Raw genomic sequence first — 20,411 nt, forward strand, 5'->3', positions numbered from 1 at the left:
GCAATGCTAATTCTCCTTGCAGGAGGCTTTACTGCAATTTTTTAATGTACTCATGTATTTCACAGTATGGGGTTTTTGTCTGCTTACGTTTCCCTGTCACTTTTTATAAAAACATCTTGCATTATTCAAACTGGAAAATAAATAATAAATCAAAACTAACATATGTTCTTTTCCATAAAAATTGTTGATTTCAGTGCCTTACAAAAATCTCACCAAGTAGCCATTTTCTAAATCTCATTTAATCACACTTAGATGAAAAGAAATCATTTCATATGTCTTTGCATATGTACATGTGGCTAAAAGGAAGTGGATACAATATGTGATTTATCAGGGTGGGTTTTTAGAGTTGGGCATTTGTAATTTTTTTCTTTTAAGCAACATTATATCTCCAATTAGGGAGTAACGAAATTTCCATTTCTTTGCAGCTTTCTCCCACATAAACACTTCAAATCTCAAAACTGTTCATTGGTTTTCTGACCTTTCCTGCTACATGCTATTAGAATCTTCTTTTACATTCTCTATTCATACTCCAGTATAAACTATGTACAGGCACCTCCAGACATTATGTCTCTTAGAACTAAGGGCAAAGGCTTAGCCTAGAGATTATTCTCTACGGAATGTTAAAGCAGTACTAGATTAAGAGTTTTTGAGTCATTAGGTTCTTCATAGATGTCTGGTGTTTATTCCGATTAGAAATAATTTCTGTGTTTCTTCATTTAAAAAATGTCCTCCTCCCACTTCTTACCTCTTAACTTTCTGCATAAAATGATGGTTTCAACAACGTTTTCTCATGAGTTGATAGTTTCTTTAGCTGAATGGGAAACAACTTTTCTGATTTTTATCTGGTCTACCTCAATATATTTTTTTGTTTTCTTCTTTATTGTATAGAGTCTGTACTGCTTCCTTTTAGACATTTACTGATACCTAAATGATGTGAGATCTTTCTGGGTGAGCAAAAGTAGATCTCAAAGTATAATTCTATCATTATAGAATGTATTAAAAGGCTATTCCTTTGATGCATTATCAATTCATTATTTTATGTAATATATATAAATGTAATGTGTGTATTACATTTATATATAGATGTGATATATTAATATTATATTAATTATATTAATAATATAATATAACAATATTATAACATTAATAATATTCATATTATTAATGATTATGTTAATAATCATTAATATATAAATGGTTAGCAGTGAAGACAGATAACAGGAGTGAAAGCTAGAAGCACATGTTTTAGGCAGAATTACCTAAGAAGGCCTTCTTGAAGAGGTGACCCTAGACAGGAGACCTACATGAAGATAAGGAGTTGTCTTATTTTCTCACATCTCATGTCTAAGGTCATGAGAAGGTCTGAGAAACAAGGCTCTGGGCAGATAGAACAACACCAATAAAAGAAGCGAGAGAAGGATCTGCTTGCAGGTTTTGAAGAATAGCAGAAAGTAGAATGCCATAGAGGAATCTGCAAGGTATAGCAGGAAGAGAATGAGCTGAGGAGCTAGCAGAGGCCATTTCTGCCAGTGCTTTGCATGTCATTTTGTTAAATGTTTTCCTACAGATTTATTAATATATTATTATCATTTTAGAACTAATTTTCTGATCCTAAAAGGACTGTAAAATAAACTACCTAGGGATATATTATAACTATTCTCTTACTGTTGGATAGTTAGGTTGTTATATTTTCTCAAAATAACGTCTTTGCACATAACACTTTGTCCTAATTTCTAGTTACGTATAGGACAGGACACTCTAAAGTTGCATTTTAATTACTGATAACATTTAAAAACAAAGAAAAGTTATAACTTTGTTGTGTAAGAAACCAATACAGAAAACTGATGCTAAATAAGCTTTCTGGCTAGTCAGATCTCTGAATCTAATTTGCTTAATTGGCTCAAAAGAGCATGATGCTAATGCAGTAACAGTTACAAGCAAATGGCTATGTTGGCTAACATCATTGCTGCTCAACCTAACCAGCTTCCATGAGTTTCATAGGTCATAGGTAACACTTGGCAACCGTGTTAATGGTGCAGCACTTCAGGGTCATCATTATTAGAAAATTAATGCCAAATACATTCTTGTGGGTCACTCCATTCATATACACTTTTCCCTTTTTTATTTTCAAAACTCTCTTTACACCTTTTCACTTAAATTGATGACCTTTGACTCATTTTACTGAAGCACATTGAAGCAATTAAAAGAGTTTCCTAATTGTCTTAACACCAAATCTACCAGTCTGTCTGCATCTACATACATCAGCTCTGCATTTTCTCCTTGCAACAGATTCACTGTCTCTCTTCTTACTTAAGGTCAAACCCTGTACTTCAGCACTGGTTTCCATCCTCTCTAAGTTACTCAAGAATTTTGCTCCCACCCTATCAGTTTCTCCCTCTCACTAGATTGCTTCCATCAGCGTACAAACATCTTCCAATAACTGTATTCGACAAAACCAATAAAAACAAATGAACAAACCTCCCTGGACTCCTCTGTGTCTTTTCTATTGCAGCCCTGTTCCTCAACATCTTACTGCAAGACCTCCTGAAAAAGCCGGCTTTACTATCTGTCTGCATTTTCTCACCTCCCCTCATTTAATAAAGCTCTCTTTACTATTTTTCCACCAAAACCACTTCTAGCAAAGTTGGCAGTAACTTTCTCTTTGCCATATTTAATATTCACTTTTTAATCTTCATCCTTATCACAATTTATCATCATCCTTCCTTGTCAATGCTTTAACCAAAACTCTAGAACACCAGTGCCCTGGCTTTCTTCCTACATTACAGGGCACTCCTCCTTAGTCTCCTTTTCTTGATCCTCTTTTTCAGACATGAGAAGTTGCAGAGCCCTGGAGCATAATTCTCAGCTCTCTTCCTTTCCCTAAGTGTCTCCCTTAAGAAATCTCATTCTTTAGTTTGCCTTTAATCTCTACTTACATGCTAATGACTGAAACTCATGTCTACTGTTCAAAAAGCATGTGAATTAAAGACTGACACATCCTATACCCTACTTGACAACACTGCTTGAGATGTCTAACAGGCAACCAAGACTTGATGTTGACAAAATAGAACTGTGGATTCTGCACACATACTACTTTCATTCCCAAACCTGCTCCCTGTCTTTCTCATGTCAATAAATGGAAACACCAAATTCTAATGCCTCGAGACTACAAACCTAGAAGTCAAATCTGATCATTCCCTTCCTACACCCTGCATCTAGGACATTAGCAAATTTTGTAGCACTAACTTCAAATGATATCAAGAATATAACTAGATGTAATCTTACATGACATTAGGATATATACTTTTCACTGCCTCCATTGCTACCTTCTCAATCAAAGCCAAAAGCATCTCTAACTTAGACTAAAGCAAAAATACCCAAACTGATTTTCCTCTTGCAGCTCTTGCTCCTGCCAGAGTTATTTTCATAACAGACATAGTGATATTTATAACTATAATTTGAATCATATCATACTTACACTTTTCAATGTTTTCTTACACTTAGAACAATATCCAAACTCTGTATGTTTTTAGACAGCTGGGGAAAATTAGGAGTTATTTTACATTGCTCAGGTTCAATCAAATGTGAGGATCAACCTATAATGTTCAAAAAGTTTTTTAACAAATATCTATTATTCTCTTTTCAGTAAAGCATATTTGAAAAGTATACAAATGTTTTTAATAATGGAACAAGAATCAGAATCATAATGAAAAAGAATATTTGCCAGTGATTTAGATGTCTCTAATTTTGACACATAAACTAAAATTATACTAGGAATATATAGGAAAATTGAAAGTAAAGTTTTTATTCAGGGTAAAATATTTTTTAATATTTTCCAAAATGTATGTTTCCTAAAGAGAACATTTCAGTGTGAAGTAAACTTGAGTATCCTTTCTCTTAAGGCAATTTATCAATTAAGACAAACATAAAATTCCTGAGAACAGTAATTCTAGTGAATTTCAAAGACTGACTTTCCTTTATCTGGGAAGGGCAACCTGCTCAAGTAAGTGGACAGCTTCAGGAAAAATAAACACTGATGGAACAGACCCTGAAGATCTGAGGGGTGATAGATGTCACACGCAGACAGCCTGCACGTCCCACTCAAAATATTGTTTTTTTCATGTTGTAGTTTTCGTTTTAACACACCCTGGGAGAATTGACTTGAAATTTGGCCAAACATATGGTATATTTAGATTATAAAATACCCTGTAATAATATAAAACTGAAACCAAATTTCTTTCATTAATAATACTTTGTATAAACATGTATGCTATTTTGTCACGAGAGCTTTTTGTAGTACCAATAAATTTATCATCAAAACCAATCCAATTTCTCCCTATTTCTAAATATGCAATTGTTTTATTCCCTTCCTTTCTCCATCTTCATGTCTTTATGTTTAGTAATTCCATAGTTGTCAGAGAAAATACTAGGGTTTGTGTTCATTTGCATTTTAGCTTGACTGTTTGACAATGTTTTCCAAACAGGATCATGTTACATGTGCCCGGGTAAAGAGACTTTGATCTTATGCAATACTCTAGAGAATGGAATCATTCAGAAAATAAAACACAACCAGGGAAGTGATATAAATCTGGAAAATATTATAACCCTCATAAATCACATTTACAATGTGTTTTTGTCACCTTTATAAAAGAAAACTGTAACACAACACTGCTAAAACTTACACTCTTTTTTTTTTTTTTTTTCTTTTTTGAGACAGATTCTTGCTGGGGTTCAGTGGCGCAATCTCGGCTCACTGCAACCTCCGCCTCCCGGGTTCAAGCGATTCTCCTGCCTCAGCTTCCTAAGTAGCTGGGATTACAGGCACATGCCACCATGCCCGGCTAATTTTTTTGTATTTTTAGTAGAGACGGGGTGTCACCATGTTGGTCAGACTGGTCTTGAACTCCTGACCTCGTGATCTGCCCGCCTTGGCCTCCCAAAGTGCTGGGATTACAGGCGTGAGCCACTGCTCCTAGCCAATTTACACTGTTAAAAATCAATGGAATTAACGAACAATGGAATTAGTCACAGACTAAGAATGCTCATCTTTCTAGAGTTACAAGATTGTAGTGAAACACTTGTCTCATTATCTCATAAGCAATTAATACTTTATGTTTTGTTGCACTGAACATTTCATATCCATTACTGCTGTTAGATAATATTCTGTTAACTTTGTTTTCAAAACTATGCTTCTAGCTTCATATTTATTGAGGTATAACTTAAAGAGAAAATAATATTTAGCAGTACTAATTATTTGGTTATTTGACAATATTAAACTCAGCTATCTTCGTTTTTTGTTTTTCATTGAGAAGGAAACAAGAAACAGACAAGAAGAATTGGACTCATTATGCAGCACACTATGATGCCGCAGTTAACACACTGTAGAAATGCATTAGAAAGTAAGTAGTGGGGGGTCTAGGTGTAAAAATTTTTTAATGGATTAATTGTACTCATAAAACCAGAGTGCAAAATCTTGAGTCCATTCATTCTGTAGGTTTCTGGTGAATTGAGCGTACTGGGTGTACCTTCCTGGGGGTCACAGCCTTTGTGAGTGCCTATGTAGCTACAGATCTCTTCAGAAGCAATTGCAAAGTGTGCCTGCTTGCGTGCTATTGGTTCCCCTCTCAGGACTAGTTGAGAGCACCAAACTCATTCTCACTTTTAATTTAAATAAAAGATTTGAGGACCTATCACTAGAGATTTTTCTGTCAGAGTAGAAAAGAAAAAGAGTGTCCCTGTGGTATCGATATTGCTATTTTGCTGCAAAATGCCTAGTTTTTACACATAAGAAAGATGACATTTTTGACGTAGCTCCTAATTACTTCAGTTTTATATATTACGCTACCTCTGAGTGTGAAAACCCTGGAGTCCTACAATTACCACTAGACTCATTCCTCTAGCAGGTTGCATGTGCTAATGAAGAAAAAAGAAAAACTAATTATATTCTATAAATGACTGTTTATTAGTGAGTCATCCTCCTTCTTACCCTTCTAAGATGCATTTCTGATTGCATCAGGCTGTATACACATTTTGCTTTATTAAAAATTAAAAATATAACCTATAAAGAGGAGGAAGAGAAGTGACACTCTAAGTGCTATGTTGAAACTTAAATATTTCAAAATTTCTTCATGCAAATCTCAATCAAGAAAGAGAGCTAAATAGCCTCATTTTCTCTGTATTGTTTTGCATCCATTAGCATGGTGTTTACTGAACATTGCTCCCTGGTTACCTATAGTGTACTGAACTACTAAACCAAAGGTTCAATTGCATTTTCAATGTAAATTTTAAGTACAAAGCAGAATAGAATAGGTTTGTCACCATATGAAAGCCATGAAAAACAGTCACTTATTTGCTCTTTCTTTGCCAAATAATCTGGATGCTAGAAACAAAGATAATTTATTTTGCTATTTAATATCCCTTGAGTCGTATTTTTAAATAATTTCCCCCTATTTCATCAAAGCAGCAATTGTCCCGGAGTGAACCGACAGGTAAAAAAAATTGACATTCTGCCCTCTAAAGCAAATTTGTCAACTGCCAATCTTAATTTAGTTTCCAAATGAGTCCCAAGGGTCACGTCTGGGTTACTATTTACAGTAAAGGGGGTGATTTTGACGCAGCCATCACAGAATTTATCAAAGACCAAAAGCACACCAGGGGCTGGGGTGGACTATGAGGAATTTGGCATACTTTTCAGGTAAATTTTAAACTATTTCAGGATGTAAGGCATGGTGCCCAATCTTCTGGCTTCCCTGGGCCACACTGCAAGAAAAATAATTGTCTTGGGGATCACATAAAATATACTAACACTAACTGTAGCTGATAAGCTAAAAACATAAATCACATAAAAAAACTCACAATGTTTAAGAAAGTTTACAAATGTGTGTTGGGCTACACTCAAAGCCGTCCTGGGTTGCATGCAACTTGCAGGCTGTGATTTGGACAAGCTTGACCTAAGGGGCCACTTAATAGGAAATAATTCCAGTGTGGACCAATTATTTCAAGGTTTTCAGAAAATTACAGTGGTTTCATTTTTTTAAAATTCAAATATTTTTAAATTTAAAGCCATGGAACTCTTAATGCAAATGTATTCTTGTAATTTTACATGGCTCCATAAATAATAAACCTATACAAGCATAGCTTTTTAAAATTGGGCATAAAATAAAAAATACTATCCTAGAATAATTTCCATAGAGTGGGCTTTAGAGACAAACAAGGATGGTAATTGCTTAGGTCATGTTCATATTTGCTGTTGTTTTATTTCCAGCAGGACACTATCTTGGAATGTTATTATCTGTGCTTTTAATTTTTAAACTTATGTTTTGCAAACTTTCTCTTCTGAGTTAGTGATATGCTCATTGCTTCAAAGATAACTAGCATTGTTTTCGTAGGAATGCAAAAAGAAAGAAATGGTTGGTGCTTGATTTTTATTTTATTTTTCAAAAGAGCCTCTCAAAGACCGCATCAGAAATAATAGCTTTGAAACCAAAGCTTTTGATTCATGAAAGAGTAAAATGTTGCTGAGAAAGAAATGTTGGGTAAGGGAAACTGCACTTGGTTTATTTTTTACTAACAGATTGAAAAGAGAACAGATAAAACCATAAAAGTCCATTTCCAGAGAGAACAGAGTAAGAAGTTGCAGTAATTGGGTCAGGTATGCCTTTGAATGAGTAACAGATCATCTTGTGAAGATGGCTGAGTTTCAGACAACTCTGGTTGTCTGTTCTCATCGCTCTTTAGGAGGACCTTCTACTAACATTTTACATGCATGGTGCCTATGAATCACCCAGAGGAAATAATGCTTGCTCATGTTCCAAAACTTTGTAGATGCTTGGGGGACTCTTCTGTTTGGAAGGACTCTCTTTCAATACCCATGAGATTTTTTGAGGCCCACAAAAAAGAAAATGGGGTTCTTGACATCCCCTGGGGAATCTGAAAGCAGTTTTAGGAATAGGGAAAGATGTCAAAGTAAGATAGTACAAATTAACACAGTTCATTCATAGAGTCATAGGAACTGTAGCTGCCATCTAGATCTTGTGGAGGGAAAGAATGCAACTCAGTTATGAGAGGAAACAGGAGAACTATTAAATGGTTTACATTGTTTTAACCACAAGGGTAAGGAAGGCCAACATTTGTGTGGAAATATGCAAGCATAGTTGTAGTTTTCAACCAAAGAATATCCTGAAAATTAAGATCTTTAGCTTCTGAAAATTCAATTATAAAGAAAATAAAGAAAACTAGAGGCATGTCTGGATACATTTTGGAGTCAGATCCATCTTGGAGAAAGGCTTGGGGACATTTCTAAAAGAATTTTACCACACAAAAGCAGCATAATATAACTTCGGAATTAAAGGAAGAATTTAAGCCTAAGTTCTCCTTAGAGTTCTGGGTAATCTACTTGGTTATTTCACTTGATATCTTGGGATGTATCAGTGTTACATCAGGTGATGAATTTGTTTATGCACAATTATCAAGATGTACCCTAGGATCCCTGATTCAAAGGATGGCCAGAAATCAAGAAACTTACCTTGTGCCCTATGTCAAAGTTCCCAGTAATTAAATCCTTACAACTCAAAATATGTTTGATAGGCAAACAAGAATGTCATCACATAGCAGTTAGGGATGCAATAACTTAGGCCTTACTCTAAGAGAATCATAATCTATAATTAAAAAGATGTTAAGGTGATTTATATAAAGGTTAGTTTTCAAGAGTCCTAATTTGAGGTGACCTAATGCTGCGATTACTTTCCTTTTGCTTGCTACCACTGCAGAGTGCTGGAATTGACCTGAGAGGTGTAGACCGCATTATCCATGCAATAGTGGAGGAGAAGAAAAAGTCCCCAGCAGCTGTATTTGTAGATCTAGGCAATTAGTGAAGTCCACTCTATTACCATTTGATTTCATTCCAGTGAGCATCGTTCATGTGCCTGACATTTTCCTTGATCCAGGGGATGCATAAAACATGATTCCAACATTGAAGAAGGGATAGTTAAAGAAACATGTAATTAGAAGATATTGATAAGAACAACTTATTGCATTTGTTTTATGACACATCAAATGGGCTTATTTATAAACATCTAAAATGCTCTTAACTGATTCTGTAATTCCTTACTACTGTGTGGTGGCTCAGTGGCATTCTCCTGAATAACGATGATGTGTGGTCTTTTAGCAAATTCAAGGAGAGATGGAAATATAAATACATATTACAATACAATGTGGGAAAGAATATCATAATTATTTATAAATTTATGGAGAGTTATTCAGCATTTTAAAATTCTTATTTATTACTTTTTTTTTTTTTTTTTTTTTTTGAGACAGGGTCTCACTCTCTCACCCAGGCTGGATTGCAGTGGCACGACCTCAGCTTATTGCAGCCTCTACCTCCTGGGCTTAGGTAATCCTCTCACCTCAGCCTCCTGAGTATCTGGGAATACAGGTGGGAACCACCACAGCTGGCTAAGTTTTTGTATTTTTGGTAGAGATGGGGTTTCACCATGTTGCCGAGGCTGGTGTAGCTCAGGTGATCCACCCGCCTCAGCCTCCCAAAGTTCTGGGATTATAGGCATGAGCCACCGTGCCTGGTCTATTATTACATTTCAATTCAGTAATCTGTCATTTGACAATCACACGTTTCCCCAATAAGTAAGGTTATACTGGCCTCAAAAGAGGAGATGGGAGGCATTTCTGCTGTATTCTTAGAAATAATTTGTGTATATTGGTAGTACAACATTCCTAAACATTTTTGAGAATTTTTCAGTGAAATCGTGTGAACACAAAGTGTTTTTTTTTTTTTTTTTTTTTTCTGTCAAAAGGTTTTGATTAATGATACAATTTATGTAATGGATAAAAAGGTCTTCAGATTTTTAATTTATTTCAAGTTGTGGTATCCAAAGAATTTGTCTATTTCACCCTGATTGTCAAATATATTGGTTTAAACTTGTTCATAATGTACTCTCTCTCCAATCATCTACAGAGTTATTTGTTATATTAGCAAAATGTGATTTTACTTATTTTTTCATTTAATCACTATTGATAAGGACCTCCTCAATTTTATAAACACTAAAAGGCAATTTGGCTTTATTTTTTTTTCCCCCTATTGTATATGCATTGAGTTCTGCTATTGTCCTTGTTATTAGAAAGTTTCACTTTAGAGAAGTTTTGGTTGTTGTTCTCTCACTAGCTTCTGGCTATGGAAGTTAAGATCATTGAGTTTTGAGCATTTGTTCTCTTTTAATATCTCCCTTTAAGGTCATATTTTTTCCTTTAAGCATTTCTGTAATTTCACACCACCAAGTTTTTTTTTTAGCATAAATTCATTTTTATTGAGTTCAAAATACTTTCTAAACTTCATTCCAACCTATTAGGTCCATAGGTTCAGAAGCGTATTGCTTAATTTCCACACAGTTGCAGATTTTCTAGCTTAATTCTATAGTTGTCAGACAATACTTGCTGAATAATTGCAAATCATTCTATAATTTGACTATTCTACATTTTGAATCATTATATGATTGAATATTCTATATGCCTTTGAAAACCTTTTTTTTGGTGGAGTGTAATATATATGTCAATTATATCAAGTTTTTTAAGTGTTTATATAGATATTCTATATCCTTATTGCATTTTCATCTGATTGATATATCCAGAGAGCAGTGTAAACGTTTCCCACTGTGATTGTGGATATGGCTCTTTCTCCTTTTAATTCTATTAATTTTACTTCATATACTTTGAAGCTGTATTATTTTATTCAGTTAATGTTGAATTGCAACATCTTCATGTAGATTTACCTTTTTATCATTATGACATTTCCCCCTTTATCTTTAGTAATGTTTCCTGCCTTAAACATTACCTCATCTTATATTAAAATTACTACATCACGAATCTACAAAAATTACATTTGTGTTTACAGGAACAGATTTTTCCTTGTTCTTAACTCATAATTTAAATCCTATTTAAGGCATATCTCCTATAGATAACATACATTTGGGTTTTGTGTCTTTATCCAGACCAACAATCTTAGCAGCCTTTTAATTAGAGTATTAGTACATTTACATTTAATATATTTATTGATATATTTAAGATTACAACACTCATCTTGATATTTTTTTCTTATTGACCCTCCCTGTTGTTCTTAGCATTTCTTCCTTCTTAGCATTGCTTAGGCTAATCAATGACTTTCGATATTTAATTTTTCAGCTATAGTTAGTTTTTAGGAGTTATGCTGTCTTTTAGTAGTTACTCTAGAAATTACTAGTCCTGAACTATCATAATCTAACATAAATATTACAATTAACATTTCTGTAATAATGCTAGAACCTTAGAACAATTTAGCTCCTTTCTACCTTTTGTGTTATTGTTGTAATGAATTTTAATTTTCCAAACATGTACATCCCCAAAGATTTTATTGCTATTGTTTTGTGTTTAACAATACCACCTGTGTTATTCTTTCTATTATCTTCTTTCCTTCCTAAAATTCAATTTTTCTCTCTGGGGTGTTTTTTTCTCATTCTGCCTAAATAACTACCTTTAGTATTTCCTTCAGTTAAAGTTTGCTAATAATTATTTATCTTAGGTGTTGTTGAAAAATGCTTTCATTTCATCTTAATTGTTGAAGAATATTTTTGCAGGTTAAAGAATTCTAGGTTTGGCCGGGCGCGGTGGCTCAAGCCTGTAATCCCAGCACTTTGGGAGGCCGAGACGGGCGGATCACGAGGTCAGGAGATCAAGACCATCCTGGCTAACACGGTGAAACCCCGTCTCTACTAAAAAATACAAAAATCTAGCCGGGCGAGGTGGCGGGCGCCTGTAGTCCCAGCTACTCGGGAGGCTGAGGCAGGAGAATGGCGTAACCCTGGGAGGCGGAGCTTGCAGTGAGCTGAGATCCGGCCACTGCACTCCAGCCTGGGCGACAGAGCGAGACTCCGCCTCAAAAAAAAAAAAAAAAAAAAAAAAAAAAAGAATTCTAGGTTGGCATTTTAAAGCACTTTAAAGATGTCATTCAATTGCCTTCCTGTTGAAAGGTCAACTGTCAGTCTTTTTCTGTTCTTTTGGGTCTTTGGGTCTTTTATCTTTGTGCGCCTTTTATAATTTTCTCTTTAATTTAGATTTTTGATGTTTCTATTCATCTATACCTAAATCTGTTTTCCTTGATTACACTTGAAATATTAAAGTATTCTTGAATCTGTGGGTTGATGTTACTAATTAATTTTGGAAAACTTTCTGCCATCTTCACTTCAGATATTGCTTCTATCCAATTCTGTTTTTTTATCCCATTAGTTCAATAATGTGCATATTGAATCTTTTGTTGAACCCACATGTTTTTGACATTGTTTTCTCTCTTTTCTTAGTATTTTTAACCCTTTTCTGTGCTTTAGTTTGGAAAATCTTAATAAATTATTTCTCAAGTTCCTTAATTATAAATTCTATTCTTTTAAATCTACTATTAAACCTACTTAATGAGTGCTTGCTTCTAGATATTATATTTCTAAGTCTTAGAATTTCCATTTCATTCTTTACATAAATTCCAGCGCTCGGGGGGTAAATTCTTTCTCTTTCAATGAATTAGTTCTAGTTTTCCCATTTATTTTCTTTAATATATTGTGTATGTGTTTTTAAAAATTTTTATCAGATAATTAAAATATCTGAATCATCTCTTGGTCTATTTCAATTGTGTATCTTCTTCTCTTTCAATCATTACATTCTTTCTTTTAGCATCTGTAATGATTTTCAATTGCCTCATGTCATGCACATAAATAAATTGTAAATGTCTAAAATAATGGTATCTTTATCCTGAGCTGTTTCTCTTTTCTCTCAACTAGAGAGATAAAGTGATGGGTAATCAGCTTATTTCAATCAATAATTGTGCTGAGTTGTATCTGTATTTAGTTCTGGTAATCTTCAGTCTGTACTTGGTTTGCCCCTGTCTTGTTCTTCAGGTCTTTTCACATGAAAGTTTAGTTTATTCTATAGAGTCCTTCCCTGTCTTCAAATTAATTTGGCATGACTGCCGAAAAACTTTCATTATGCATTTACAGAGTTTTCCATTTATATTTTTAGCATAGTACAGAATTTGCCTAATGCCTTAACAGAAAAATTGCCTATGTGCTTTAGACCACCTCCCTCCAAGCTATGCTGATTTATACATTTGCCAAAAAATAGCGTTCAACAGGGTGTAAAGCCTGAATTCTCAGCCTCCTGCCTCAACCAGAAATAACAAATGCACCCAGGGTATAGCACGTTTACAAAGCCAGCTGATCTTTTTGGAATATAACCTTTTTTCAGTAGTCATTACTTTAACAGATCTCTGTTGTTTTCAACTTATTGGTATCTAAAGTTTACAATATATATACACACAGAAGTACTAGATAAATTATACAAATATATATTTCTTGCTTTATCTCATGGTCAATTTATATAAGGATTTTGGTAGTTCATATAAAACATTCTGGCCGAGTGTGGTGGCTCATGCCTGTAATCCTAACACTTTAGGAGGCCAATGAGGGCAGATCACTTGAGGTCAGGAGTTCCAGACCAGCCTGGCGAACATGGCAAAACCCTATCTCTACTAAAAATACAAAAATTAGCTTAGTGTGTTGGCACGCAACTGTAATCCCAGCTACTTGGGAGGCTGTGGCAGGAAAATTGCTTGTACCCAGGAGGCAGAGGCTACAGTGAGCTGAGATTGCACCACTGCACTCCAGCCTGGGTGACAGAGCAGGACTCTATCTCAAAAACGATAAAATTATTTTTCCTCTTTGATTCATTTTTTTTACAAAATAAATTTTGCTTTATTCTCTTTTTTCTTCTCTTAGTAGAAAGTGAATTAAAGAAGTTGGATTCTTGGGGATGATGATAAATCTTTTTGGACATTTTGAATTTAAGGTGACAATAGAATTGGCCTGACACCAGCAGGAAGTTGGAGATGTGACATGTTAACTTAGCAACAAGGTCAAGACTGCAGATATGAATGTGGTAGACATATGTGTAAAGATTATAGTTTATGTCAGTGAATGGCATTTTCAAGTAAAAGAATGGAGACAGAGAATAAGAACATTTCATGGACTCTTTTCCTCACTTTAGAGATATTAAAAGGAAATAGAAAATAAAGAAAAATGAATTTAAGAAATGAGGAAATAATCAGTTTAATTCAATGAAGTACAAAGGAAAACAAAAGAAAGGAGATGGTAACTGACCAAATTCTAACTGGTTGGTTTATTTCTAGATTTGGGAAAGAGTTACATTACATTTAATTATTAATAACAGGTCGAATATCTTTTCTTGCATCATCAGGCAAAAATCTGCTTTGATAGTTGGGAAATAAAAATTTTTGTAATTAGTTTAGTAATAATTGAAATTTTCTCAGATATATAAATTTTACAGTAAGAAAATCAAAATTTAAAAATGAACTCAATATATTGTCATTATAATATTTGTTAAATTTTGTCTTAAATCAATTATTATAGGTAGTCTTTGTTTAATAGTGATTGCTCATATATTTTTATCTCATGAAGAAAAGTAAAGAAGAAGAGTTATTTTTTCAAATAAAAAAGATTATAACATATTTCTCTGCATACCATCTTTTTTCATATGAGGTCAGAAAAGCAAATTTTGTTACAAGCATTGATTTCATTGAGCAAAAGAATCCAGATATCTGATATCTTTCTAAATGAATTATTCATTTTGTTACAGGAGAAATAAAACTGAGATTGTTGGAACGGTACATTATTCCACATTGCACTTGCATCTGGTTTTAAGGATTTGTTCCCTATAGCCTACGGTATATGACAGGTTTTATCTCCTTCCTGTCTCTTAACATTCACAAGAGTGCAATTTTATTCCCTAAAGCTTAAATAAGCCACATTATTACATGACTTTTTTATATAATAAATTTTTAAATTGATAAGTTATATCTAGATCTCTGAAGCAACTATCAAAATTATTAAAATATGACAGCTTTCTAGGATGTGTTCATTCTGAAACATACATTAGGTATAAATTTCTGTCACTATAGTGAAATCTGAGAGAGACATACCTGCATCCCCTAGTCCAAAGGGTTAAATAAAGACAAATTGTGTTGTTTTAAGTGTACAATAATCCCTTGGTTTATCCTTCATGCTCTCTAAGTTTATTGTTTTATTTGTAAAGTTAGGCACATCATTCACTAATGGTGCCCCATACATTATAAAAGTAGAAACATATCTGAAAACAGTAATATGAAGAAAAGTGGAAGTATATAATTTCAGCCTGAGTAATTTATAATTTTATCATATGCAATATCATATAGGTTTTTACAGACAATCAGAAGACCACTAATTTCCTTCCTTTTGTATTACTATTCAAAAAAAAAAGTAATAAATTTTGTTCTCCCAGATGAACTAAATAGATTAATTACCATATTATATGTGTTTTCCTTCTTACTGCTATATACTTTCAACTTAAAAATTACTTCAGAACAAATAGCATATCTCTCCTGTGTTGAAAATAACTCAACTCAGTTGATGGCTGAGGTTAGTTCTTATTTCTCTCTATTTGATATATGATCAAGAGAACCACAATTGCCAAGAATAATACAACAGAATAATAAGGCTATATGAGGAATTGTCAAAACTATTAATTCAATAGCCCAAGTCACAGTTGATGCTCAAAGGCAATTTCAAACAGTTACCAGACACTTCAGGTTACAGACTAATTTTTTCTCAGTTTCCTTAACAGGACATCTACGAAAATATCAACCCAGGAAGTTACACACCGCTAAATGCTTTAGGATATTTAATTTCAACACTAATATCTCATGCATTAGCATAAGCAGAAATAATTACAATTATATTAAATGTGTATGTTTATTTGCTGCTATCATCTTATGTATCATTTCATATTATATTCCCATTATTTTGTTAATTTAACTATGATATAACATTTAAAAGTTTCTCCGGTGGATTATTTTTATTTTTCCTTAGATTTTGTGGACACTATAATTAAAATATGCTATTTGAAATTTTAATAATAATGTTGGATTTTCATAGAATTTTCAATGAAGAAAATATATTAACTACATCCCTATGTATACAAAGAAAGCGCAATCAAAAGGGTTAGTCCTGTGTATCACATTATTGAAATTAAGTCATTTCAATATGAATGTACACAGGCAGTTGGTTGATCACTATAATTTCCGTTTCACTCATAAGCATATGGCAGATAGTTCATTAGAAAAAGCAGAGAAGACAGCACAAAGTTCTAAACTCTAATCAGGTAACAAAAATTTACCTTAATGTTTTACCACATTTTATTACCTATTACCGATATCAATTATGAAGCCATCATCTCTTTACAAAAGATTTCATGGAAATAAATACACCTCTTTCACATATATAAAGCCCACAAAATTTCAACCCTGATTCTATTTCACAAACGTCTCCCTCAGCCTCAAACTAACTGATCCATTCATAGGTTAGACACATTCAAACTATTTTTTTTTTTTTTTTGGTGGATTGAGAAAAACAATGGTTTACATTCTTTTAGTATTATCAGAAGTTTCATGTGTACCATTTTTGAGTTTCTATCTTTCTGTACATTTTTCCATTACCATTGCTTCCTTCTAGCACTGTATTACTTGAAGAATATGAGGCAGTTATAACAACTAAAGAATTAAATGGTATAAATACACCTTTTTTCAAACCCTTTGAACAGGAAAGAGAGGAAAACCCAGTACAGATAACTATATAACTTTGCCCTTTATGGTTTTCTTTTAGATTATTTGTTAAAAGGGAAATTATTAAATTTTTATGTGCTCTGCACAGCCTAGCCTTAGTTTATAGGATGAGAAGAAAATAAAAGATTAACTGTTTTATTGCCAAGGGATAGTTATTATCTGCCCGTGTACATTGGAAGAATTCTTAGCGCTCTGGCTGTGGTTTCAATGCCTGTGTCCAAGGTCATGAAGTCATGAGCTTTATTCTGTGCCTGCAGTCATCATGTGGAGCAGTGAACACAATTACAGAACATTTGTGCAGCCAGCTTTGTTCAAATCTCTTTCTCTCTTTTCTTAATATTAAACAAATTCTCTGATCTGCTGGATCATTTTACTCAGGCAATATGTCTGAACACCTGCCTTACAATTTTTAAGGTGATTATTTAAAATTGAAAATATCATTAAAAGTCATCCTACTGTGGAACTTCTTTGAAGAAAGTGGATTATAGAGTAGTAGAGATATATAAATTGGGCAAGGAATTCAAATCCTTGGAAAAGCGTGTCTGCTTTTCTTACACTGAGGCGAATGTGAGTTTTCAGCAGCAATCCTATCTGGGTCCCTCCTAGAGCCACTGAACAATTTCTTTTCATTGGTCACGGCACCTTCCTGAAAAGACTGCCTGCTAACCAGAGTGTGGGGAACGATGCCCTGCAAGAAACACAGAAATGGCATCCTCTAGGGAGATTTTGTCAGCCATGGTGAGGACTTGTCCACGTTCTGATCATAAATTTACACATTCAAGCAGCTTTGGTTCTCTCTCATATCATGATGTCATCTTCTTATTTTATCCTTCATCTTTTGTCATTGAATAAAAACAAATCAAGATGATTTTCACTTGATATAAAGCCACATATCACAGTTAAATAATAAAGAGCACATGCTGAGTGTTTTGTGGAACTCCCGCATTTAGGATCATAAATGTGTATTACCATTCTCCTCTTCTCTCTCCTGCCAAAATATATAGCTTGACAAGGCCAAAGTAGTTCCTGAGGAATTTTCTTTAAAAAAATTTTTTTTAGCTGTCTTGGTCTTTTAAAGCACGCAAGTATCTCTAGGTTTTAAAAACATCAACATGTTTCCAGGGACCTTCTGCTCTAATACAGGGTAAGTAAAAGAGTATTTTTACAATTTTTATGCTTTGAAGTTTTAAATACGAGGAAGTACATACAAATTTGAAACTCTCTCAAGAGTCAGAATTTGCTACTACCTTGAATGGATTACCTCATTTTACTTATTTGTTGTCAATTGCATTCTAACAGAAGGATGATGGTTTTTAAGATCTGAAGTCTATGCTATTTGAGTAGTAAGGGCATTCATGTGAAAAATACAGTAGCAAGATACACACATACAGAGCACAAAAAAACTAAGTGAAAAAAGTAAATCTTTAGTTTTCCTAGCCTTTTTAGAATAAAGGGTTTATTTTATTCATTTCTGTAACATATTATATCCCTCTAGTAAGAATTTCATTCAACCAAAGCCCATTAACTGTTAAATTATTGCACTGCTATTTAAAATCAATAATGAAAATGTTTAGCAGAGTAATAAGCAAACTAAGTGATTTCAGAAATCTTCAAGATTTTTTTTTTAATTCACATTTTGCTTCAGAAATGTCTCAGTGGTTAATGTTTTAAAGTACACTGGTCACTATAATAATCAACATTTCACATTAGTTTTGCTTAAGAAAAAGTACATTTTTGTGACTCACTAAATATATTTTTAAGAGAAAAGTGCACAAATATAAATCAAGACACTTTTCATTTTACTTTCATTGAGGTGCATCTAAGCAAGCAGAACAGGATGAGACTCTGCCTTACTTAGGAAGACACTTGCTAACACACTACTGATGACCCAGGCAAATTAGAGGTAAATTACCTTTGAGAGGTCCCCAGCCTCCAAATAGAAGCAGATAACAAACACATTCCACGTAACCCAGAGGACTAGCCAGACAGCATACTGTAGAGAAGCGAGAGAGAAATAACATGTAATTAATTTGGAATCAGTCGAGTATGATTCAAATAAAACTTGAACTTTTGCACACCCAAATATAAGATTAGCGGGAAAGGTTAGATATTGCTTCTCTCTAAGGAACAGGATTAGATGTACGTTTATCTCTGTTGAGTTTTTTTTTTTTTTCTTTCTTTCTTTCTTTCTTTCTTTCTTTCTTTCTTTCTTTCTTTCTTTCTTTCTTTCTTTTCTTTTTTTTTTTTTTTTTTTTTTGACAAAGTCTCACTCTGTCACCCAGGCTGGAGTGCCGTGGCATGATCTCAGCTCACTGCAACCTCTTTCTCCCAGGTTCAAGTGATTCTGCACTCTCAGCCTCCCAAGTAGCTGGGACTACAGGTGTGCCACCACACCCAGCTAATTTTTGTATTTTCATTAGGGATGGGGTTTTGTCATGTTGGCTAGGCTGGACTGTTTTTTTTTTTTTTTTTCCTTACTGTTACAGACTCATAATATTACAGCTCAAATCTGCTTCAGGATAAATTTTTTGGTTTTAAGACAAAAAATAGTAATCCACATTTTTGTTTTAAGAGTGAATAATTATAGTTTCTAGACATCTAAAAAAAATTCAATGCTCTAACATACATGTCAGATAAAACCCACCAAAAGAAAACTCACAGTTTCCTTAGCAAAACCATCCCCATGTAGGACAATGTATAACCTTTTCCCAAGTTGTCAAGGATAATCTTCAAATCAGTCTTTCTGCCTCTGTCCCATTCTAATCAGCTTTCTCTCTTTGGTGTCTCCTTTTCACATCTCCATTCACTTTCTTATTTTATCATTTCACTATCTCCCATTACAGTGACCATCTAGCTAGTGTCCCTAAATTTATTCTATTTTCTCTTTAGTGTACCTTCTTTAACGATGACAGATTTTCTTACTAAGATATAGTTCTCATCATTCAGTCAGCTAAAATGTATGAAGCACCCGGAAGGCAACATGCTACCAAGACACTGAGAATACAGAGACCGATGATGAATTCCTCCTGAACTCAAATCAAGTGAGGGTGATAGATTTTTTAAAAATAGATCATTATTATACAGGAATCATAAAAATATATAAAGTCTGAGCACAAGGAAGGAAAATGAGAGGAGTACATAACCTGTTCTGGGAAAAAGAATCTGCAAAGCTTAACAAAAGAGGTTAAGAAACACCTTCCAGAAGAGATGAATCAAGCTTAAAATGAATGGACTTAAAAGCATGGGGGGTTGGAAGGGCTTTCATGGGAGGGTCCTGGAAACAAAGGAAAGAGCAGGTGTGAATTTTTAAAAAGTGGAACAAGATGGTATCATGTCACTTCCCTTCTAAACAAATGCCAGTGGCTCCCATCCTTTCTAGGTGAGTTCCAACATCTTTAATTTATGCTTCACGAACCTCCATGATCATGATCATGATCTTGAACCTTGTTATCTTTTGAGACAACATATGCGTTTCAGTTGATCTCTGGAGTAATCCTCGATTCCAGACACATATATTATTTGCTCTTCCATGTAGATGGAAAGTTATTTCCCACGTCTGTGCCTTTTGTGTATTATTGTTGGGGTGATCAGACCCAACACCAGGTTGTGGGGGTGACAAAGTCTGGCAGAATCAAAGGAATGAGAAAAGACAGTTTGAGAGAGAAAGTGGGTCCAGGGGGCCATCGCGAGTGTGGAGGTCGCAAAGGCC

At 34.0% G+C, this 20,411-nt stretch overlaps 1 protein-coding gene across 5 annotated transcripts in view; it reads right to left on the bottom strand.

Moving 5' to 3' along the window:
* NKAIN2 (sodium/potassium transporting ATPase interacting 2) overlaps window positions 1-20,411 on the bottom strand; it is a 1,050,385-nt gene that overhangs the window by 471,579 nt on the left and 558,395 nt on the right. For all 5 annotated transcript variants that reach the window (XR_004184591.1, XR_004184593.1, XR_004184592.1 and 2 more), the window contains one exon: window positions 18,615-18,695. Coding sequence is in view for 2 of the 5 variants with exons in the window: in XM_009206175.4 (XP_009204439.2) it covers window positions 18,615-18,695 (81 nt within the window). In the remaining 3 variants the exon portion in view is untranslated. The remainder of the gene's footprint in view (window positions 1-18,614; window positions 18,696-20,411) is intronic.

Source organism: Papio anubis, chromosome 6 (genome assembly GCF_008728515.1).
Source record: "Papio anubis isolate 15944 chromosome 6, Panubis1.0, whole genome shotgun sequence".
NCBI lineage: Eukaryota > Metazoa > Chordata > Mammalia > Primates > Cercopithecidae > Papio > Papio anubis.